Raw genomic sequence first — 24,765 nt, 5'->3', positions numbered from 1 at the left:
CAAGGGTTGTAGTTTCAGGAGGAAAATTCCAGCCTGAAATCACCACCCTAGAAATCACATTTTCTCCCACTGATATAAGGATATGGTATCTCCCTGCTCTGACGCTTCCAGAAGCTCTCTCTGGCCCTGATTCTACAAAAAAGAACAAGTGCTTGCTAGCTACCACTTTGACTGTATTGTTAGCCACATGACCTATTATCATATATCAGTTTTCAGAAACTAGTAGTGACAAATTAGAGTTCTTGAGTTATTCAGGGAGAAGGAAATAAACTGAGGTTTATAAAAGCTGTGAAAAGTTTTACGTAAGTTAAGGTCTCCCCGCCCAGGCCTCCTGAGGCTGTCTGGACAATTCTGAAATACACCAAAGGACATCTGATGGTCTTGAGAAAAACCACGAAGGCTGTAGTGCCTGACACATAGCTGGTACAGAGAGATTTTCTTTTAGGATCATCCATAGTTTTAATAGCTATCCTGTTATACTATCGAGTGACTATAGTCTCATCCACCCAATGTTCTTGAGCCTTGAGTAGCTGCCCACTTACGGCCCGACCTCTTGTCACCCCCAGGCTCAGGCGCTGGTTACCTGACATTGTGGGGCTGCTTGTCGCAGGACAGCACAGTGCTTGCAATGGACTGCTGCAGGTGCTGTCGCTGCCTCCTCAGGATCTGCTGGAAGTCATCTTCTAGAGTCTGTACCACATAACGCAGAAAAAGGACTCGCCCAGGCAGATTCTGTCCCTGTGGGAGAAAAAAATGAGAAGTATTTCCTCTCAATTTCCTGATGACAGTGAGTATTGGGCTCTCATAAATATGAAGTCCAAGGGAAGGCCATGTGTCAACAAGTGTGTCTGCACCTAAAAGAAGCTCCTGAGAGAGCAGGCAGTCCAGGTCATTACAAAAGAGGGGAAATAGGGCAGTCTCGGAGCCTGGAGGCTCAGGACTATAGACTTCCTAATTTTAAGAGATAGATAACCGAGAAGTCAGTCTCAGGATAAACGCCAAACTGTGGATATCAAAACAGAGAGACAAAAACTGGCTCCTAAATGACCCTGTTGAGCTGCTGGATCAAGCAACCATGATGTCCATACCACTGCTAAACTTCCAGTAACATGAGCTGTTGCATATCCTTATTGTTTTTGCAAGTCTGAGTTGGGTTGTTACAGGTGGAATGATCCTAACTGAGAAAGCCCAACCGAAAGAATGTGGGCTTTGATGGCCCACAGACCTTATGTATTTATTTTCGTTTGATGTTTTAAACTCAGATCCACACCTTATTCAACTTGCCCTTCTGAGTCTCAGTGTCTTTGTGATTTACGTGGTGGTAACGGTAACGGTACCAAAACCAGTGTAAGCACCTGTGACACACCAGGCAGACATGTACCATTTGTTGGTTTCCCTTTACTGGGAGACAAGTGCTGGGACCCAGGCCCAGGAGCTCAGGCTTTGAAAAATCGAAAAATAAGGCCCCAAACCATTTCTGGACTCTTTAGGAACTTTTCAAACACTAGGGGGTAGGCATATACTCTGAGAATATACACTCATGGACTAGGGTATGGTTTAGTCAGCAGGAAAAAGAATGACCATTGTAAGCACAAACAATTTCTTTCTTTTTAAAGAGGAGGTGGGGATGGATAACTTTGTCTTCCAAATGTGTATATTTTTTTCTCTAATCCTTGTTAATTGGTGCAAATGATTTTTTAAAAACCAAGTACTTGTGCTAGATTTATGACGGAAATCTTCCACTAACACCACTCTCCACTACTGCTTGCCCCGAGTACCCTAGAGGGAAATTTTAAACTCTTTCTTCTGAAAGTTACCCTAAACATCTCTAAAAAGATGCTTTTATCACTATTTCTTGATTTATTAACTTTAGACATTACCTATTGGCTTTGCTGTGCTAGATAAGGATTTAACTCACTTGTGCCATTTCCCTGCTTCTCTTCCTAAAATAACTATCTCAATTTATGTTCCATCATCTATAGATAGTATCTCTTGACTCCCGACTTGGGATAAAGATAAAGACGTTATAGCAACCCTACTATTCTCAGAGATCCTATCCCTTTTCATCTCCTAATCTTTATCTTCTACACTTTTCTGTTTTCCACTGTCAAGGCTAATAAACTTGTCTTATGTGCTTTGTATATAAATTGATTCTAAATATTATAACTAAATAGTGTTTACAGTATGAGGACTATGTTAAAATTATTTACTGTGGCACAGGAGAGAGACTCTACTGGCTATGTTTTTGAGAGAGAGAAACAGCTGGGTTACAAGGCCTTTTCTAACAGCCTTCCATGGACTGATGGTAGAAATCCATATAGTAGTATACTAAGAAAATCATTCCTTTCTTGTGAAGCTTTTTGATTTTCCTAAAGTTTCTTTTTTTATCCTCCCTACATTGCCTACAGTGAACACTTTACTTCTTTCAACTCCTCAAGAATGGTGTTGAATCTTGAGAATACCCTTCTTTTCCAATTTTTTTTCATTTTTAAAAACAACTTTATTGAAAAACCTTAAAAATTCACCCATTTTAAATGTACAGTTCAATGATTTGTTGTAAATTTATTGAGTTTGGCAACTATGACCATCAATTTTTAGAACATCTTCATAGGGGTGCCTGGGTGACTCAGTTGGTTAAGTGTCCAACTCTTGGTTTCAGCTTAGGTCATGATCTCATGGGTCATGAGATTGAGCCCCATGATGGGCTTCACGCTCAGCATGGAGTGTGCTTGAAAAGTCTCTTCCTCTCCCTCTCCCCCTACTCATGAGCACTCTCTCATTCTAAAATAGATAAATCTTAAAAAAAAAAAAAAAAAAGAACATCTTCATAACTGAAATAAGATTGCTCATGCCTGTTTACAGTTAATTCCTGTCCCCACCTCTAGCTCCAGGCAAACACTCCTCTACTTTCTGGCTCTACTGATTTGCCCTTCTGGACATTTCATATATGCAGAATTATACAATATGTGATCTTGTGTATGTGGCTTCCTTTTACTTAGCTTAATATTTTTTTGAGGTTTGTCCATGTCTTATCATGTATCAAGAGCTCATTTTTTTTAAATTACTGTATAGTATTCCCATGTATAAATATAGCACATTTTGCTTATCCATTCAACTGTTGATGGACATTTGGTCTGTTTCCACTTTTTGGCTATTATGAATAATGGTGCTATGAACATTCACATGTAAGCCTTTATTAGACATATATTTTCATTTTTGGGGGGCTCAGTACCTGGAAGTGGAATAGCTGGGTCATATGATAAGTTTATGTTTAATTTTTTAAAGAAACTGTCAAACTGTTTTCCAAAGTGGTTGTACCATTTACATTCCCACCAGCAATGTATGAAACTTACTGTATCTCTACTTTCTTGGCAACATTTGTTATAGCCTGTTTTCTTTTTAAAATTTTTAAAAATTGTGGTAAAAAACATGTAACAGTTTATTATTTTAACCATTTTTAAGTGTACAGTTTAGTATTGTTAAGTATATTTCCATAGTTGTGCAACAGATCTTCAGAACTTTTCCATCTTGCAATATTGAAACTCTATACACATTGAACAATAACACCCAATTTCCCCCTCCCCCTAACCCCTGGTAACCAACATTCTATTCGCTTTTTAAAAAATATATATATATATTTTTAATTTAAGTAGGCTCCATGCCCAGCGCAGAGCCCAATGTGGGGCCCAACAGGGGGCCTGAACCCACGACCCAGAGATCAAGACTTCAACTGAAATCAAGAGTTGGAGGCCCAACTGACTGAGCCACCCAGGTGCTCCCATTTGTTTTTTATATTAATATGACTACTATAGACACTTTGCGTACATCAAATTATATACTGTCTTTTTTTGTGACTGGCTTATTTCACTTAGTATCTTGTCTTCATTATGCTACCATCCATGTTGTAGCATATGGGAGGATTTCCTTCCTGTTTAAAGCAGAATTAATATTTCATCTTATCTGTATATACCACATTTTTTTACCTAGTTATCTGTTGATGGACAGTTCAGTTACTTCCACTTCTTGGCTATTGTGAATAATGCTGCTATGAACATGGGTGTGCAAATATCTTTTCGAGACCCTTCTTTCAATTCTTTTACATATATACCCCTGTGGGAGTATATGAAGTGGGATTGATGGATCATATGGTAATTCTATTTTTAATTTTTTGAAGAACGACCATATAATCTTCATAGCGGCTATACTATTTTATAATCCTACCCACAGTGGGCAAGTGATCTAATTTCTCTATATCCTTGCCACTATTTATTTTCCGTTAAAAATTTTTCTTTTAATAGTACCCATCCTGGGGCACCTGGGTGGCTCAGTCATTAAGCGTCTGCCTTTGGCTCAGGTCATGATCCCAGGGTCCTGGGATCGAGCCCCGCATCAGGCTCCCGGCGCAGGAAGCCTGCTTCTCCCTCTCCCGCTCCCCCTGCTTATGTTCCCTCTCTCGCTGTGTCTCTCTCTGTCAAATAAATAAAATCTTTAAAAAAAAAAAAATAGTACCCATCCTGATGGGTGTGAAATGATATCTCATTGTAATTTTGATTTGCATTTCTCTGTGATTAGTGATGTTAAGCATCCTTTCATATGCTCCAAGATCATGACCTGAGCCGAAGGCAGTCACTTAACCAACTGAGCCACCCAGGTGCCCCTATATGTCTGTCTTTATGAGATTACCACACTGTTTTGATGACTGTAGCTTTTTAATATATTTAAAATCAACAAGTATGAATAGTCCAACTTTGTTCTTTTTCAAGATTGTTTTGGCTATTCAGGGTCCTCTGAATATTGGCCATTTGTATATCATCTTTGGAAAAATCTCTATTCAAGTCCTTTGCCCTTTTAAAAATCAGGTTATCTTGTTCAATTTTTCCTTTAATTCTGCCAGTTTTGTAGTAAAATGTTTAAATGTTGTTGAGTTATAGGAGTTCTTTATATATTCTGGATATTAACCCCTTATCAGATATGTGATTGTTTTTTATTTTTTATTTTTTAAAGATTTTATTTATTTATTTGAGAGAGAGAGAGAATGAGAGAGAGAGAGAGAGCATGAGAGGGGGGAGGGTCAGAGGGAGCAGACTCCCCGCTGAGCAGGGAGCCTGATGTGGGACTTGATCCCGGGACTCCAGGATCATGACCTGAGCCGAAGGCAGTCACTTAACCAACTGAGCCACCCAGGCGCCCTGTGATTTTTTTTTTTTAAAAGATTTTATTTATTTGACACAGAGAGAGAGCACAATCAGGGGGAACAGCAGGCAGAGGGAGAGGGAGAAGCAGGCTCCCCACTGTCCAAGGAGCCCAATGCAGGGCTGGATCCCAGGACCCTGGGATCATGACCTGAGCTGAAGGCAGATGCTTAACCAACTGAGCCACCCAGGTGCCCCCAGATAGGTGATTTCAAAAATATTTTCTCCCATTCTATAGACTGCCTTTTCACTCCTGACTGTGTTCTCTGATGCACAGAAGTTTTAAACAACTTTGCTATAGTTCCATTTGTCTATTTTTGCTTTATTTGCTCGTGTCTTTGGTGTCGTATCAGAGAAAACAATGCCAAATTCAATGTCATGAAGTTTTCCCCTATATTTTCTCCTAAGAGTTTTATAGCTTTTGGTCTGATATCAGAGATCTTTGTTCCATTTAGAGTTAATTTTTGTATATGGTATTAGATAAGGGTCCAACTTCATTCTTTTGCATATGGCTATCCAGTTTTCCCAAAACTATTTGTTGAAGAGACTATCTTTTCCCCATTGAATGGTCTTGGCACCCTTGGTGAACATCACTTGACCATACTCACAAAATTTTGGGGGGGGTTCTCCATTTTATTGCACATGTCTATATGTCTGTCTTTATTTTTTTTTTTAAGATTTATTTAAAAGATTTTTAAAAAGATTTATTTATTTATTTATTTGAGAGAGAGAGAAATCACATGAGAGGGGGGAGGGTCAGAGGGTGAAGCAGACTCCCTGCCAAGCAGGGAGCCTGATGCAGGACTCAATCCAGGGACTCCAGGATCATGACCTGAGCCGAAGGCAGTCACTTAACCAACTGAGCCACCCAGGTGCCCCTATATGTCTGTCTTTATGAGATTACCACACTGTTTTGATGACTGTAGCTTTTTAATATATTTAAAATCAACAAGTATGAATAGTCCAACTTTGTTCTTTTTCAAGATTGTTTTGGCTATTCAGGGTCCTCTGAAATTCCATCTGAATTTTAGGACAGAATTTTCTATTTCTGCAAAAAGTGCTGCTGGGATTTTGATAGGGACTGTGCTGACTCTGTGCTGACTGTGCTGATTGGGTACTACTGACATCTTAACAATATTAATTCTTTCAATCTATGAGCATGAGATATCTTTTTTTTTTTTTTAAGATTTTATTTATCTGACAGAGACAGAGAGAGCAGGAACACAAGCAGCGCTTGGAGTGGGAGAGGGAGAAGCAGGCTTCCTGCCGAGCAAGGAGCACAGTGTGGGACTCAATCCCAGGACCCTGGGATCGTGACCTGAGCCGAAGGCAGATGCTTAACCATCTGAGCCACCCAGGTGCCCTGAGCATGAGATATCTTATCATTTATTTATGTCTTCTTTATTTTCTTTCAGTAATGTTTTGTAGTTTTCAGTGTACAAATTGTTCATCTCCTTGGTTAGGTTTACCCCTAAGTATTTTATTGTTTTTGATACTTTTGTTAATAGAATTGTTTTCCTAATTTCCTTTTCAGATTGTTAGTATGCAGAAATGCAATTGATTTTTGTGTCTTGATTTTGTATCCTGCAACTTTGCTGAACTTGTTTATTAGCTCTAACAATTTTTCTGTGTAGAATCTTTAGGGCTTTCTTCATATAAGATCATGTTATCTACGAACAGAGATAATTCTGTTTCTTGCTTTTCAATGTGGATGTCTTTTATTTCCCTTCCTTGCCTAACTGTTTTGGTTAGAAACTTCTTTTTTTTTTTTTTTTTAAAGATTTTATTTATTTATTTGACAGAGAGAGAGACAGCGAGAGAGGGAACACAAGCAGGGGGAGTGGGAGAGGGAGAAGCAGGCCTCCCGCAGAGCGGGGAGCCTGATGCGGGGCTCGATCCCAGGACCCTGCGATCATGACCTGAGCCGAAGGCAGACGCTTAACGACTGAGCCACCCAGGCGCCCCTTGGTTAGAAACTTCTAATACTATGTTGACTAGAAGAGACAAAAGTAGGTATCCTTACCTTATTCCTGATCTTAGAGGAAAAGCTTCAGTATTTGACCACTGAATATGATGTTTGCTGTGGGTTTTTCCATATAGTGTTTTTACAAGATAGTTTCTTTCTATTCCTAGTTTGTTGAGAGTTTTTATGATGAAATGTGTTGAATTTTGTCAAATGCATTTTTTTGCATCAATTGAGATGATCATGTGGTTTTTGTCCTTCCTTCTGTTAATGTAGTGTATTTCATTGATTGATTTTTGTATATTGAAACATCCTTGTATTCCCAGATAAATCCCACTTGATTATGATGTATAATCCACATGATATGGTGTTGAATTTTGTTTGCTAGTATTTTGCTGGGGATTTTGCATCAGTGTTCATAAGGGATATTGGTCTGCAGTTTTCTTCTAGTTTCTGTATCTGGCTTTAATATCAGGGTGATGTTGGTTTCATAGAATAAAGATACTTTATATGATATCTATCTTTTAAAATCTACTGGGACTTAATTAGTGGCCTAACATATGGTTTTATCCTGGAATATGTACCATGTGCACTAAGAAGAAGGTACATGCTGTTGGGGGTAGAATATTCTGCATATAACTGTTAGATCTGGTTGGTTTATTACATTGTTTAATTTTTTCTCTTTCCTTACCTATCTTCTATTCTGGCTATTCTATTCATTATTGAGAGTGGGGTATTGAAGTCTCCAATTATTAATATAGAACTGTGTATTTTTCCCTTTAATTCTGTCAGTTTTTCCTTCGTATCTTGATGGTCTATCATTAGGTACATAAATATTTATGACTGTTATATCTTACAGCTGTATTGAACATTTTATTTATTTATTTATTTATTTATTTATTTTTTAAATTGTTTTCTTTTTTTTTTTTTTAAAGATTTTATTTATTTATTTGAGAGAGAGAGAATGAGAGAGAGCACATGAAGGGGGGAGGGTCAGAGGGAGAAGCAGACTCCCTGCCGAGCAGGGAGCCCGATGCGGGACTCGATCCAGGGACTCCAGGATCATGACCTGAGCCGAAGGCAGTCGCTTAATCAACTGAGCCACCCAGGCGCCCCATGTATTGAACATTTTAATTAATATATAATATCCTCCTTTGTCTCTTGTAACATTTTCTGATTTAAAGTTTATTTTGTCTCATATTAGTACAGCCACCTGTGCTGTTTTGGTTACTATTTTCATGGAGTATCTTTTCCCATTCTTTCACTTTCAATCTACTTGTGTCTTTGGATGTAAAGTGAGTTTCTTGTAGATAGCATGTAGTTGGATCATGTGTTTTTATCTATTCTGCCAATCTGTGTCTTTTGATTGGAGAGTTTAATCCATTTACATTTACAGCAATTACTGATAAGGAAGGATGCACTTCTGTCATTGTGCTGTTTTCTAAATGCCTTACAGCTTTTTTGTTCTTTATTTCCTGCATCATTGTCTTGTCTTTAGTTGACTTTTTAGAGTGAAAGTTTAAATTCTCTTGTCATTTCCTTTTGTGTATTTCTATAGCTGTTGTCTTTGTGGTTACCATTGTGATTGCATTTAATATTCTAAAGTTATAATACTCTAATTTGAATTCATACAAGCTTAACTTCAATAACATATAAAAACTGTTCCTTTACAGCTCTATCACCCTTTTGGTTGTTGATGTCACATAACCACATCTTCATACAAAACAAATTAATAGTTCTTTTAAATGCATTAGTATCTTAAATTATGTAGAAAGCAAAATGTGGAGTTTCAAAGTTATAATAATCCTAGCTTTCAGACTAGTATTAGAATTAGTCACTTAACCATATACAAAATCAAATGTTATAAAATGTTGTTACAATAACAGTAGTTTTTATAATTGCCCATGTATTTACCTTTACTGACATCTTTATTTCTTCATATGGCTTCAAGTTACTATTCAGTGTTTCATTTTACTCTGCAGAACTCCCTTTAGGTTTTCTTGCTGGGCAGGGCTGGTGGAAGTGAGCTCCTTCAGCTTTTGTTTATCTGGGGATGTCTTTATTTCTGTCTCATTTTTGAAAAATAATTTTGTTGAATAAAGGAATCTTGGTTGAGTTTTATTCTTTAGCACTTTGAATATATCAGCTCACTACCTTCTGGCCTCCAAAATTCCTGATAAGAAATCTGCTGATTATCTTACCGAGATCCTGTATGTGATGTGTTGTTTCTCTCCTGCTGCTCTCCCTCATTTCTGAAGGATGGTTTTGCCGGATATAGTATTTTTGGTTAATAGCTTTTTTTCCTTCAGCACTTTGAATATATCAACCTATTGCCTTCTGACTTGCAAAGTTCTGCTGAGAATCTGCTAAAAATCTTATGCAAGCTCCCTTGTATATGGTGAGTCACTTTTTTCTTGCTGTTTTCAAGATTCTGTCTTTAACTTTTGACACTTTGATTATAATATGTCTTGGTGTGGGTCTCTGGTTTAACCTCACTGGAGTTGAGCTTCATAAAATTGTATATCCATTTCTTTCCACAGATTTGGGAAGTTCAGGGTCATTATTTTTTCAAATAAGCTCTCTGCCCCTTTCTCTCTTCTCTTTGGACTCCTATACTGCATATATGGTCCACTTAATAATGTCCCATAGTCCTTTAGGCTCTCTTCAATTTTCTTCATTATGTTTTCTTTTTGTTCCTGTGTCTCAATGACTTCAAATGACCTTTCTTCAAGTTCATTGACTGTTTTCTTCTGCCTGTCAAGTCTGCTGTTGAATCCCTCTAGTGAATTTTTCAATTCAGTTATTATACTTTTCAGTTCCAGAATATGTTTGATTCTTCCTAATAGTTTTTTAATATTCTCATTTTGTTCATGCATCATTTTCATGCTTCAGTTAGTCATTTCTCTCTCTGTTCTCTTTTAGCTCCTTGTGCATTTTTAAAAAAAGATTTATTTATTTATGTTAGAGAGAGAGTGTGTGTGCACACATGTGCACACATGAACAGGAGGGAGTTGCAAGAGCAGAGGGAGAGAGAGAATCCCAAGCCAACTCTGTGCTGAGCACAGAACCCATTGCAGGGCTCGATCCCATGACAACCTGAGCAAAAATCAAGAGTTGGATGCTTAACTGACTGAGCCACCTGGCGCCTCTCCTTGTGCATTTTTAAGATAGTTTAAAAACATTCTTTGTTAGGAAATTAAGAGATCTGTGTTTCTTTATGGTTGGTTTCTGGAGCTTTATTCTATTCCTTTGACTGGGACATATTTCCCAGTTTCTTCGTACACCTTGTAATCTTTTGTTGAGGCTTAAGCATTTGAAAAAACAAACACCCTTCCCAGTCTATCCACTGAGTTCATGCAGGGTAAGATCTTCACCAATTAGCCTGGTTAAGGGTTCTGGACTCTCTCAGAACTTTTCAGGGGTTGTGTTTTTTCTGGGCTTGTATCTGTGCTTTTATCTATCTTAATTTTCCAAATGGCTTGCCTTTGTTTCTTCTCAGGAGTGCAGTTTCTTGCTCCCCTGGTACCTGCCCGTGGAACTACAAAATCGCTGAAGCTCTAATATGTGGCAGTGATCATCTCTCTTTTCAGCAGCTTCCAAATTATATCACTATTCCCATCAGTGCTCTGAGTCAGGTGAGACAAAAACTATCCTTTGGGCAGCTCCCTAACAAGCCGGGGCACTGGACTCAAAGTCCACTCTTTTGTTTCCACCCTGAGGGAGGAGCTGAGGCATGTGAGGTTTCCTCCCAGTTGCACCATGCTATGCTGGGTAGGGGAGGGGCATGGACACACAAAATAACCCAAAATTTCCTATTCCTTTCATTGAGTCCTTTCTTGATTATGCATTCTCTTGGGTACTGAAACTTCATAATTGATCTCCAGAGTTTTCACAAAAGTATTCTGGTCCATATGTTTTTCTTAACTTGGCATCTCCTTGGGAGAACAATAGCCTGGAGCTTCCTTGTCTATCATCTTGGTAATGTTTCCCAGATCATTCTTTTTTTTTTTTTTTTAAGATTTTATTTATTTGACAGAGAGAGACACAGTAAGAGAGGGAACACAAGCAGGGTTGTGGGAGAGGGAGAAGTAGGCTTCCCATGGAGCTGGGAGCCCAATGTGGTGCTCAATCCCAGGACCCTGGGATCATGACCTGAGCTGAAGGCAGACACTTAATGACTGAGCCACCCAGGCACCCCTCCCAGATCATTCTTAAAGCCCTAAATTATTTTGCTCCAATTTGGACTGAATGCTCTCTAGGTCTACTATTCACCATGATTTTAGGAATTCTCTTTATTATTCTCTTGGATTAGATCTAGTGTTCCCTGGATCCTGTGCCTCCCTCTTTATTATCCCCCATTCTTTTGACACATACCTTTAGGTAACCAAAGAAATGGGGTGTAGGGATATTTTTTCAAGTTCCTATATGTCTTTATGTTACATTCACACTTGAATAATAGCTTGGTTGAGTTTAGACTTCTAAGTTGAAAATAATTTGTTCCATCCAAGTGCTTTGGGTGAGCAGACAGAAAGCTGGCAATTTAATTTAGGGATCCCTAAAAGTCAGAATGCAAAAGACTTTTTCTGGAACACTAACTCTATACTAGGTGCCTTTGTTTACGACAGATGGTTCATTCAATGTTTTTAGACAATAAATCCTCTGACTTTTTGCCTGAAATTAGGTAGTCTGATGACCGAACTTTCTGTACTCAAGAATGGAGAGGTTGTCAGTTCTATCTACAAACTTTCAACAAATTTACAGCCTATGTCTGACTCCAACCCTCTTATATATATTGTGTTTCTGAGTTGAAAACTCTCTGCTCTAAAGCGTAGATTTCCTTGCTCCTTGGCTGCATGTATTATAGCCTGTGGCTTTCTCTGCCTAGCCTCACCAGTAACAATCTTACATTTCCTTTAGTTCTTCTAATTTTCATTCAGATCTATTGCCCTTCCCCTTATTTTCACTGCCATGGATTTATATCTTTCTCTGTTCATTTACTATTCTTTTTAATGGGATCTCAAGAAGGACAGGGATAAGTGAATACACTTAATTTTGAATTGGAAGACAGCACACACCATTTCAATAGGAATTTTTTGGTGGGGGTGGGAGTATAAGGAGGGAATAAGGGCAAAGACTTTACTATCAGATTTGCTTTCACTTTTGTTTCTAATTAAAACTTGTGCAAAAGATACACCCTCATAATTGTTATGTTACCTCTTCCTCCATGACATAAGTGAGCAGCTTCCAGTCCCACTCCACTGTCTTGGCATTAGCTGGATGTAGCCTGAAAGTCAAGTGACATCAATTAGAATTCTGGAGAGTTCAATGGAAGAGGGGATGTGATGTGGAAGATGACAGAAAGAAACCTCCTCTTATCCTCACTGCTCTTGCCCATCCTTTGACATGATACCATGTCATCTGAGGGTAGTGGAACTTTCACTATTCACTTCTCTTTTGGAAGGCATTAGTACCCCAATTTTGCCTTGAAGAAATCGATTCTTTATTACTCTAGCCCATTAGCTTTATCTACCACATTCCTAGGATGAAGTCTGTGAAGCAGTTAGCCAATCATGATATTCTATCCTTCAGTTCACAGTGATTGGTTCAAAAATGAGCTCATGTCCTATGTTATACCAATTAAAGCCTACAAGACTCAATTTCAGAACTCTTGTGTAATTATAAAGGAAGTGGACTCTCTCATAAAAGCTGGAGGCTGAGAAGACTACTATGTAGATCCTGAAAAGAAGAGCAGAGCAGGACTGAAAAATGGATCCTGGTAACTATTTTGAACTGAATTAAGTCTTATTCCTAGGTTTCTAGTAACATGAATAATTAAATTCTCTGTTATCAGCTGTTAAAGCTAGTTTGGATTGGGTTTCCTGTCACTTGCAACCCAAATAACACTGACATACTAATCACCCTCTCTAATGGTTAGCTGAAGCAAGCTTAGGCAAGAGAAAGCTGTGCCCTGAGTCCAGGTTCCCTAGGAGATTCACCAACATCTAAGATTCATACTGTTGAATTTTCATGAGAAGCATATAGGCCTCCTTTAGGACATCCACGGTCTCAGAGCCACTGAGCAGGATTTTCTGGATGATGTGAGCCACAATTTCTCTGGGTGGGTAATGCTGGGGTGACACAAAGTCCATCAAAAACTGCACAGTCCCCAGGGGAAAATTTTCTTCAATGGTGTTTGTTACCATTCTTAGTCTTCGATGAGGAATGGGTTCTAATTTTTGACCCTTACTCTGTAGAGATAAAAAGAAAGCAATTAGGATAGGTTTCTACAGACATAAAAACAAGAGGTTCTGAAACAGGTTGAAGACAGCAAAATTTTCCATGCATTTGAAATATTCATAATTAAACAATAAAAGGACTGAAAAGCCTTATCTAAAAAACTTTTAAGGACATGGGAAAATATTTATATTATGTTAAAAAATAAGAATTCAAGGTTGTACATATAATATGATTGCATCTGTGCTAAAATATAGCATAGAAAAGAAAGTACAAAAGAGTCAAGAGCTAGCCTAAGTTGATTTGAGTGAAGGTGAGAAGATAGTTTAGGGGTAGTTATGATACTATATCAGATTCTGAAATAAAGAGATGAAGAAAGATGTTTTAAATATGTTTTATTGTTGGGATGCCTGGGTGGCGCAGTTGTTAAGTGTCTGCCTTCGGCTCGGGTCGTGATCCCAAGGTCCTGGAATCGAGCCCCGCATCGGGCTCCCTGCTCCGCGGGAAGCCTGCTTCTCCCTCTCCCACTCCCCCTGCTTGTGTTCCCTCTCTCGCTGTGTCTCTCTCTGTCAAATAAATAAATAAAATCTTAAAAAAAAAAAAAAGAATCCCATGTAGTTGATTTACTGTCAACCGTAAATGTTAAGTTGCTTCCCCTACACCCCCTAAAAGTATGTATGTAAAAAGACTGGGAGAGAATATGTGAAAAGTGGTTTTCTATTATCTGGGTGGTGGATGTAATTATGTATGATTTTCTTCTATATGCTCTTTTGTATTTTCCCACAATAGATATATATTACTTTCATAATCAGAAGAAAAAACATTGAAGTTTTTGACATTATAATTTAACAACAAGAATAAATTTTGAACATTTACCTTATCCTCACTTTAATTCTCACAACAACCTATAAATACATACTATTATTATTCCTATTTTATAGATAAGGAAACAGATTTAGAGAGTAAGCATTTGGCATGTAACAAATGGCAGAAGCTGATTTCACACATGGGGTGGTATAGTCCCAGATCTACCGTCTAAATTCACGCTACTTCTAAACACTAAAACGAACAATAAATATATTTTTGTTAAAAATCCCCATTATTAAAAAATTTTAAATGTCTATGTATAAAAAGGCAACCGAGCAGGAAATACACCAAAATTATTAACAATAATAAATGCTGACTGATAGCACCATAAGTAATTTTTTTTTAAAGATTTTATTTATTTATTTGACAGAGAGAGACAACAGCGAGAGAGGGAACACAAGCAGGGGGAGTGGGAGAGAGAGAAGCAGGCTCCCCGCTGAGCAGGGAGCCTGATGCGGGGCTCGATCCCAGGACCCTGGGATCATGACCTGAGCCGAAGGCAGATGCTTAACAACTGAGCCACCCAGGCGCCCCATATACTGTTTTAGAAGTTAGGGCAAAAACATCATAAATATGAGGTGCTCAGGACAAAGACTGTTGTGCCCTTGTCTGCTCTCAAATTGTCACTCAACCAATTCATGGAAACTTTAGGGCAGCACCTTTTTTTTTTTTTTAAGATTTTATTCATTCATTTAAGACCGAGCAATAATAGAGAGAGAGCGCACAAGTACGGAGAGAGGGAGAGGGAGAAGCAGACACCCTGCTGAGCCGGGAGCCCAATGCTGCAGGGCTCCATCCCAGGACCCTGGGATCATGAGCTGAGCCAAAGGCAGACGCTTAACCATCTGAGCCACCCAGAAGCCCCGAGGGCAGCACTTTTACTCTGCCAGTACCAGGTGCTGGATTGCAGAGGCAAACAAGAGATCTTCCCTAATGGAACTTACAGGGTATGTGTGTATACAAGAGGGGAACCATCAGATACTAAATTATAAATTTAAAAATTCAGTGTTGTGAAGAAGTACAAAGTGCTGTTCAGTATCCCTAGTGCAATATCACTTAACAGTACCCTCTATGGTCATGGTCTCCCTACTGCCTTTCTCTGAGTCTCCCTCTTTTACTGTGTCTCTCTGCCAGTCTTTTTCTATATTTCTCTCTTTCCTCCTCTCGCTCTCTCTGGATGAGACTGAGCCTGGGTGGCTCAGTCGTTAAGCATCTGCCTTCGGCTCAGGTCATGGTCCCAGGGTCCTGGGATCAAGCCCCACATCGGGCTCCCTTCTCCGCGGGAAGCCTGCTTCTCCCTTTCCTACTCCCCCTGCTTGTGTTCCCTCTCTTACTGTCTCTCTCTCTCTGTCTCTATTTAAAAAAAAATCAAATCAAATCTGAGAATAAGTATTAAATTTAAAACATCAACCAAAGATTTGACCGCTTATGTATAACAGTCAAACAGTGATGGCTGGAATTGTCCTTTCAGAAAATCTTCTGGAGAAGTCCAGTGAGCTTTCCTTATGTCTCAAATCACCTGAGGGTAACCCCTGATCTTACTGATCAAAGACCAATGCTATACCTGGCATGTAATGAAAATTAAGAGCCAGCAATGAGAAGGACAAAATATCTTGCTTTGGTGACTATTTTACTTGTGAGACACTTTACCTATATTTGAACCTATATTATTCATTTCTTGCCTACAAATGGGGACATCTACAAATAGATAAAGTTTACAAATTCTTCTGATGCCCATCTATTTATGGGGAACTAATACTTAATAAAACATTTCTTTAGGCCTTGAAAGGTGGCTCTGTGCTTTATGTGTTTACTTTTAAGTCAAACAACTTTATGATATGGTCATTATGACTTATTTTAGAGCTAAACCAAGAGAGACTCAGAAGACTTAAGGCCTATGGCTGCTAAGTGGCAGCATGGGGACTGGCTAAGAAGTTCTGGGAGGAAAATGACCTAATGAAGAAGTACTTATTAAAAGCCCAAAAGAAATCATAGAAGAGACAGAAAAGATTTACAGATGAACTCTGGATGGCCAAGGTTCTTTACTTTATTTTTTTTTTTTTTAAAGATTTTATTTATTTATTTATTAGAGAGCGAGCGAGAGAGAAACAGCATGAGAGGGGGGAGGGTCAGAGGGAGAAGCAGGCTCCCCGCCGAGCCGGGAGCCCGATGTGGGGCTTGATCCCAGGACTCCGGGATCATAACCTGAGCCGAAGGCAGTCGCTCAACCGACTGAGCCACCCAGGCGCCCAGGATGGCCAAGGTTCTTTAAAGTAAGAAATTAAGAAGAAAAATCCCTTTTGTTTGGCCTAACTGCCGTCTTTGAACCTAAGCTGCGTTTACACGGGCAGGGAATGTGGTACCCGCATTTGCCGCTACTGGAGCTTCTCCAGTTGTGCGGCACCTACAAAGCGCTGCAGTCTTGACCAGGGAAACACAGACTCTCTCAAGTCCCCCAGATGCTCTTCATAATGGCTGTATCACCAGGCAAACCCATAGGAAAAAAGAGAATGGGCTAGTGGTTGGAGAGAGTCATTCAGAAGGAGAAGAGATAAAACATACCAGAAGCTATAACAACAATAAAAATGAGAGAAAAAAATTCACTCTTCAAGGCCAAATCAATGTGAATGCCTGATACATACTACGCTGGATTGCTGATTGCTCCAAAAATGCACCTTTTGAATTCCTGGCCTACCTCAAGCCAGTCTTCTTAATGTTGAGAATATGGTTATGGATAATGAAAAAATAGCTTCATCTTGTAGGACTCAGCCACAATTTTTTTTCCTTACATCTGCTAAGAAAAGCATCTGGTTTAGTTCCCGTAACTAAAAAAGACCAATGGGAAGTAGCAGTCCCATTAAAATCTTAAAATTGAATTTCCTCCCCAAAAGCCAGAAAGTAATAATTTTGGAGGCACAGAAGTGTCCAGAGTATCACTCTCTCTATGATATGGAAGGGGTAATAAGGGCATCAGGAAGGGAAAGGCATAGGAATTGAAGAGAAGTATTTGATGAAGGCCTATAATGAGCCAGACACTCTAATAGGCACTTGACATATGTTATGTCATTTAATGATCCTGTGAGGTGTGTTCTTATCTCCATTTTACATCTAGGAAAGCTAGGGCTCAGAAAGGTATAGTGACTTCTACAGTGCCAGGTGCTAACTGTGGGGGTGACATTTGAACCCAGGTCTGACTCTACACTAGATGATTCCACAAGAGGAGGAAAGACAAAAATACCGAATTCATCCTGGACCTGTTCTCTCACGCATGGACTCCTTACAGCACAGTGACTTCGTGCGAGGCCTATACAGAGGACACCTCATCTCTAGGGGAAGATATGTTAGCTCACCTCTCTTGTGTCTTTATCTGGTATTAGTGTCTGGAAGAAGAGGTGATGCACCGGAGGTCGTAAGAAGTACTTCAGTCTATGCAGGCATGGTCTGTTGTACAACCCACCTTGTGGTGTTCGTGCTTGTACCTGGGCAGACCCGGGGTTAGCAGGCTCCGACAGTGATCTCTCTTGTCTGGCTGGAGTTTCTGTGACAGAGAACCAAGGAACTTTCTCTAAGGAAGTTTCAGACTGTGGAGACTGTGGGCTGGGAGAGAACCTTGGAGAGGACGGAGCTGAGACTTCCATAGGCGTGTCACGGTTATGTATATCATTTTGGAGAGAGTAAGGCCTGTCTCGTGGTAAGTGAGGCAAGTCTCCAAGTGAGTGTGGCATGTCTCCTGGCAAGCATGGCATGTTTCCAGGTGAACGGAACATATCTCCTGGGAAGTCTGGGACTTCTCCAGGGGAATGTGGCACACTTTCTGGTGACTGTGGTGCATCTCTTGGTGACTGTGGCACGTCTGCTGGTGACTGTGGCACGTTTGCTGGTGACTGTGGCATGTGTCTTGGTGACTGTGGCACGTGTCGTGGTGACTGTGGCACATCTCCTGATGACTGAGGCATATCTTGTAAGTGTGTCACATCTTGTGGATATGATATGTTTTGAGGTGGGCCTGGTACATCTTGAGGTAGGCCCAGAGAGTCTTGAGGTGGGCACAGTGAGTCTTGAGGTGGGTTGGGTGAGTGCTGAGGTTGCCACGATGAGTCTGGAGGTGGGCTTGGCACATTCTGCTGAGGGCATGGCATTTCTCGAGGAGGGCATGGAACTTCTTGAGGCAGGGGAGGCAGAGCTTGTACTTGGCACTGCACGGTTTGTGATGGGCATGACAAGGCTCGCGGTGGGCACGAGGAGGCTCGTGGTGGACATGGTGAGGCTCGCAGTGGACATGGCATGGTTCGCAGTGGGCATGGCAAAGCTTGTGATGGGCAAGGCACATCTTGCTGTGGGCATGGCAAGGGTGCCCTCTGATTGCTGCTGCTACCATTATTGCTTGTTGGGGAGAGGGAGCGAATATCTGAAGATAGCTGTAGGCTTGCCAAGAAGCCAAGGTCACTTTTGAATGCAGTTGAGCTACAATTTGGCTCTGCTGGATAAACAGAGTCCCTGCTGATGGATGTAGGGGGTTGCGGACCTTCAAATGTGGTTTCTTCCAAAAGGTCCAAATCCACAGGATCGCTGTTAATGATTCTCCGTGCTGCAGGCCAAGAGCTTCTGTCTACCTGCCCTTCCGTCACCTCTTTGCTGCAGAGGCTGGCACAAGTCTGAAGACTGGCTGGCTCTTTCTGGGAAGGAGCGACAGGTTCTAGAGTCAAGTCCAGAGTGGCAATAGGTCTATTTTCTTCCTCAGTTCTTGTCAGGTCAATCACACAGAGTCCGCTGCGGTCCTTTGCCCTTGGTCTGGTTTCTCTAGTTAAGTCAATGAAGTCCTGTTAAAGGATTGTGAGAATATAAGAGGTCAAGTAGGGAGTCTGCTTTACCTAAGAAGATAGAAGATATCTAAGAAGTTTTAAGGATAATCATATTTTACCTTTTCGCTTCACTGATAATTCATACATTTTATATAACATAAGCATTAATTTATTTCCTTTGGTCAAAATTTTGCTACTGTCAATACTGTCAATTTCTATACCTTCTTAAATTATCCAAATGCCACATGCATATAACTGAGGGCATAGTGGGAAATTTTTTCTGATCCAAAGTAAACAGGGGAGTAGTAGGGAAGATTTCAACTTTAAGTCACAAGGGAAAAAGCAACCTTTGTTTCGAAAAGCAAATACACAGGATAATTTACAACAGAAACTAAAGAAGGGGATAAGCTAACATAAGAGAATCTACTATGTACTAAGAACATATTGAGTGCTTTCACTTATCCTTAATTTTCACAATATCCCTACCAGGTAGGCATTATAATCTCCATTATACAGATGGGGAAAATGGAGTTCAGAGGAGTTAGGTCATTACCTAAGGATTATACAATTAAGTCACAGAGACAGACATTCAAATCCAGGTCTGTTTCCTTCTTTCTCTGTACAACTTCATTCAATATATAATCAGCTTATAGTCAGATATATAGAGTAATACAATAACAGTTATAAAACCAACAGGGTAAGTCTGAGCCCTAACTAGATTAATTACTGGAAAACCTACCTTTACCTCCATTCCTTGCCAAAATGATTAGGCAGTTCATAAATCCTGATGATGCCAGCCAATGGTACTGTAATCAATCTCTATGCCATAAGCCTGGAAAAATATTGTACTCCCTTTCACTCTCAAAACTTCCTCAGTGTGGATGACAAATAATATCATCCTAATTATTGATCAGTCTCACTGATGAATATGAATGTAAATATCCTCTATAAAGTATTAGCAAATTGATTCCAGTATTCAAAAAAAAAAGTTCCATTTCTGATCAGAAGGGCTAGCTAGATACTCTGATTAACCAACCTAATAAAAGCTAGAATTGATATATAAATGTAAAAACATGGGAGGAGATGTAACAAGAAAAAACAACCAAAAGAAAGCCAGTATAGCTATATTAATATCAGACAAAATAGATTTCAATGAAAATAGCATTACTAGAGATAAAGAGGCCACTGTACAATAAGACTTATTTCATCGAGATTTAATAATTTCAAAACTGTATGCCTAGGGGCGCCTGAGTGGCCCAGTCAGTTAAGCATCTGCCTTTGGCTCAGGTCATGATCCCAGGGTCCTGGGAACGAGCCTTGTGTAGGGCTCTCTGTTCAGCAGGGAACCTGCTTCTCCCTCTCCCTCTGCCTGTCACTCCCCCTGCTCGTGCTTGCTCTCTCTGTCAAATAAATAAATAAAAAATCTTTAAAACTGAATGACTAATAACATAATCTTCATAAAGCAAAAATAGATACAGGTACAAGGAGAAAAAGGAATATTCACAGTCATTATGAGAAATTTTTATATGTCTTTCTTGACTGATAGATCATGCAAACAAAAAAATTATTATGGATACAGAAGATTTGAACACATTTAACAAGCTTCATCTAAAGGACTTAGATAGAATAGTTATTCACAATTACATGAAATATTCACAAAATTTACCACAGACCAGGAGTCAAAGTACATCTTAGTCAATGTCAAAAGATTATCACTCAGACCAAAATACTATTAAGTTAGGGAGCAATACAAAAAAGTAACTAGGACAAACTCCATATTGCAAATTAAGAAGTATGACCAAATAAGATATAGGTCAAAGAAGAAATCATAGAAATTAGAAAAATTTTAGAACTGAACAATAACAAAAATACTAGGTATTAAAATGTGACATGCAGCAAAATAACTGTGTAGAAAAAAATTACACTTAGACATTTAATTAGAAAAGGAAAATGGAAGAAAATTAATGTGCTAAGCACACACCTTTAGATAGCAGAAAAAGGACAGAATATGCCCAAAGAAAGCAGAACAGAGGAAATAATAACAAGAGCAGAAATGAATGAAACAGAACAAACACAGAAGTGCAACAATGTCACAGGTTTGTTCTTTTATTTTTATTTATTTATTTTAAAGATTTTATTTATTTATTTGACAGAGAGAGACACAGTGAGAGAGGGAACACAAGCAGGGGAGTGGGAGAGGGAGAAGCAGGCTTCCAGCAGAGCAGGGAGCCCGATGCGGGGCTCAATCCCAGGACCCTGGCATCATGACCTGAGCCGAAGGCAGATGCTTAACGACTGAACCACCCAGGCGCCCCCAGGTTTGTTCTTTTAAAAGATTATTAAAATTAGGAGCACCTGGATGGCTCAGTCGTCTGCTTTTGGCTCAGGGCATGATCCCAGGGTCCTAGAATAGAGCTCCCTGCTCAGCGGGAAGCCTGCTTCTTCCCCTCCCACTCCCCCTGCTTGTGTTCCTTCTCTCACTGTGTCTCTTTCTGTCAAAAAATAAATAAAATCTAAAAAAATAAAAAAAATAAAAGATTATTAAAATTAGCAAACATGATAAGAAAATTAAGACAGCAAAGGCACTGGGTGCCTGGGTGGCTCAGTCATTAATTGTCTGCCTTCGGCTTAGGTCATGATCCCAGGGTCCTGGGATGGAGCCCCACATTGGGCTCCCTGTTCGGCGGGAGGCCTGCTTCTCCCTCTCCCACTCCCCCTGCTTGTGTTCCCTCTCTCGCTGTGTCTCTCTCTGTTAAATAAATAAATAAAATCTTAAAAAAAAAAAACAAAAAGACAACAAAGGCACAAATAACCAATATTAAGAATGAAAAAGGGACAGAATTACAGATGTTTTTAAGATAAAAAAGATGAGAAGATGTTATGAACAATTCTATGTCAAAAAAAACTTGGGGTCTTGGATGAAATAGATAAATCCCTGGAAAAATAAAGCTTAGCCAAACTGACTCAAGAAACTGGGTGATGGGTATGTGGGGGATCATTATACAGTTTGCTCTATTTTTCATGTTTGAAATTTTCCATAATGAAAAGATATTTTTTAAGTTGACTTAAGAAGAAAGAAAAAATCAAAATAGTCCTTTAAGCAATAAAGAAATGAAATCAGTAGTTGAAATTTTTTCCTTCAAAAAATTCCAGACCAAGGTGATTTTAAAAGGAGAGTTCTGCTAAAAATTCAAAGAAAAAAATGATTCTACTTTATATAAGCTATTTAAAAGAATTAAAAAATGAAGGGATACCTCCAACTCATATTATGACTTAGCATAAACTTGATCCAAAATCTGAAAGGACAAGAAGGAAATATTATGTCAATATCACTTTTGTACACAGACATAAAAGTCTTAAACAAAACACTATAAACTAAGTCCAGCACAACCAAGGTGAGTCTACCTAGGAACCACACCTAGTTTAGCATTAAAAAAAATTAATATAACTTGCCACATAAAGGAGAAAATCATATGATCACGTGAAGAGGCCAAAAAGCATTTGATAACAAATTCAACATCCAGTCTTAAAAAGAAAAAATAAATTCTTGGGGTGCCTGGGTGGCTTAGTGGGTTAAGTATCCAACTCTTGATTTTGGCTCAGGTTATGATCTCGGTCCTGAGACAGAGCTCCCCATTGGACTCTGCAGTGGGTGTGGAGCCTGCTTAAGATTCTCTCTCTCCCTCTCCCTCTCCTCCCTCCCTCTCTAAAAAAAAATTCTCGAAATAGAAATAGAAGAAAACATTCTTAACTATTAACTATTTTAAACTATTTAAAAATCGCATACAGTAAACATTATACTGAAACATTGAAAACATTCTCTTTAAAATCAGGAGCACAACAGAGGTGCCTACTGTCACTAATTCCATTCAACGCTGTACCAACGTTGTACATACAATGCAGGAAAATAAGAAAAAGATATAAGAAGTATAAAGATTAGAAAGAATAATACTTTCCTTCATGAATAATATGATTATTTACATGGAAAACTCAAAAGAATCTATAGATAAATATCAGAATAAGAGCATTTATCTTGATTGTTGGATATAAAAATTACATTTTTTTATACTTCAACAACAGTACCACCATATTGCATAATTCTCACATCACACAACTTCAGGGGAAATCATTCATATATTCTATAAGAATTGTATCCTCTAGGGCAAAATTCTAGGCAATCCACATAGCAACAACACAAAAAACCTTAACACGTATACGTATGTTTTTAAAATTTTTTTAATCTATTTTTTATTTTTATTTTTTAAGATTTTACTTATTCAGGGGCACCTGGGTGGCTCAGTTGTTAAGCGTCTGCCTTCAGCTCAGGTCATGATCCCAGGGTCCTGGGATCGAGTCCCATATTGGGCTCCCTGCTCAGCGGAAGCCTGCTTCTCCCTCTCACACTCCCCCTGCTTGTGTTCCCTCTCTCGCTGTGTCTTTCTCCGTCAAATAAATAAATAAAATCTTTAAAAAAAAAAAAGATCTTACTTATTCATTTGCCAGAGAGTGAGAGAGCAAAAGCAGGGGGAGCAGTAGAAAGAGAGGGAGAAGCAGGCTCCCCACTGAGCACGAAGCCCGATGAAGGACCCTGGGATCATGACCTGAGCTGAAGGCAGACGCTTAACCATCTGAGCCACCCAGGCGCCCCTCTTTTTAAAGATTTTATTTATTTATTCATGAGAGACAGAGAGAGAGAGGGAGAGAGGCAGAGGCAGAGGGAGAAGCAGGCTCCCCGCTGAGCAGGGAGCCCAATGTGGGGCTCGATCCCAGGACCCTGGGATCATGACCTGAGCCGAAGGCAGACACTTAACCATCTGAGCCACCCAGCCATCCCATCTGTTTCTTTTTTAAAGATTTATTTATTTGTTTTAGGAGAGAGAGAGCGGGAGGGAGGGGCAGAGGGAGAGAGAGTCTTAAGCAGAATCCATGCTGAGCATGGAGCCTGACATGGGACTTGATCTCATAAGAGCCGAAAATTGTTTGGGGTCCTGAGCCAAAATCAAGAGTCAGTTGTGTAACCAACCTACTAAGCCACCCAGGTGCCCCAACATGTATACTATATATATATTTATAAATGTGTATGTATATATATGTATGTATACACACACCCACTACATGTGATAATTATTTTTGTGGGTTGCCAAACATTTCCAGTTATTTCCTTAATGGTACCTGGTAGACTGTACTTCCTGAATCCTATGATTAGGTCAGGTAATGTGATTAATTCTGCCCAATAAATTATGAGTGGAAGTAATGTGTATTACTTCTGGGCTGGGCCCTTTAATTTCTGGATGCAGACACTGCAAAAGCTTTCTTTTCCCTCTGATATGTCTCCTGGCCATGTTTAAGATAGTGGCAGCTCTGTCAGTCTGTGTCCCCACATGACTATGTTATGCGGACATCCCTCTTCCTCTACCCAACCTGCAATGGACATGTGGTAGTGTAAATGAAAATAAACCTTGTTTGAAGCCACAGTATAACCTAGCTTATCCTGACGAACACAGTACCTGGGAATAAATTTAACAAGATATGTGCAGGACCTGTGTGAAAAAGTATTGTAGAAGTGTACTGAAGAACACTAAAGTAGGCCTAAATAAATGAAAGTATATACTACTGTTTATCAATTAGAAGACTCAATGTCATAAATATTCCAATTCTCTCCAAATTGATATATGAATTCAATACAATTTCAAAGTCTGAACAGGTT

At 39.4% G+C, this 24,765-nt stretch overlaps 1 protein-coding gene across 2 annotated transcripts in view; it reads right to left on the bottom strand.

Annotated features, from left to right (window-relative positions):
• SIMC1 (SUMO interacting motifs containing 1) overlaps nucleotides 1-24,765 on the bottom strand; it is a 98,300-nt gene that overhangs the window by 32,139 nt on the left and 41,396 nt on the right. For both annotated transcript variants that reach the window (XM_036115718.2, XM_036115720.2), the window contains exons 2-5: nucleotides 17,607-19,076; nucleotides 13,171-13,403; nucleotides 12,370-12,439; nucleotides 584-738 (exon numbers count right to left, since the gene is read on the bottom strand). In XM_036115718.2, the coding sequence (XP_035971611.2) occupies nucleotides 584-738; nucleotides 12,370-12,439; nucleotides 13,171-13,403; nucleotides 17,607-19,076 (1,928 nt within the window). The remainder of the gene's footprint in view (nucleotides 1-583; nucleotides 739-12,369; nucleotides 12,440-13,170; nucleotides 13,404-17,606; nucleotides 19,077-24,765) is intronic.

The sequence above is a fragment of the Halichoerus grypus genome, chromosome 2 (assembly GCF_964656455.1).
Source record: "Halichoerus grypus chromosome 2, mHalGry1.hap1.1, whole genome shotgun sequence".
Taxonomy (NCBI): domain Eukaryota; kingdom Metazoa; phylum Chordata; class Mammalia; order Carnivora; family Phocidae; genus Halichoerus; species Halichoerus grypus.
This window is presented reverse-complemented; position numbering and strand designations above follow the sequence as displayed.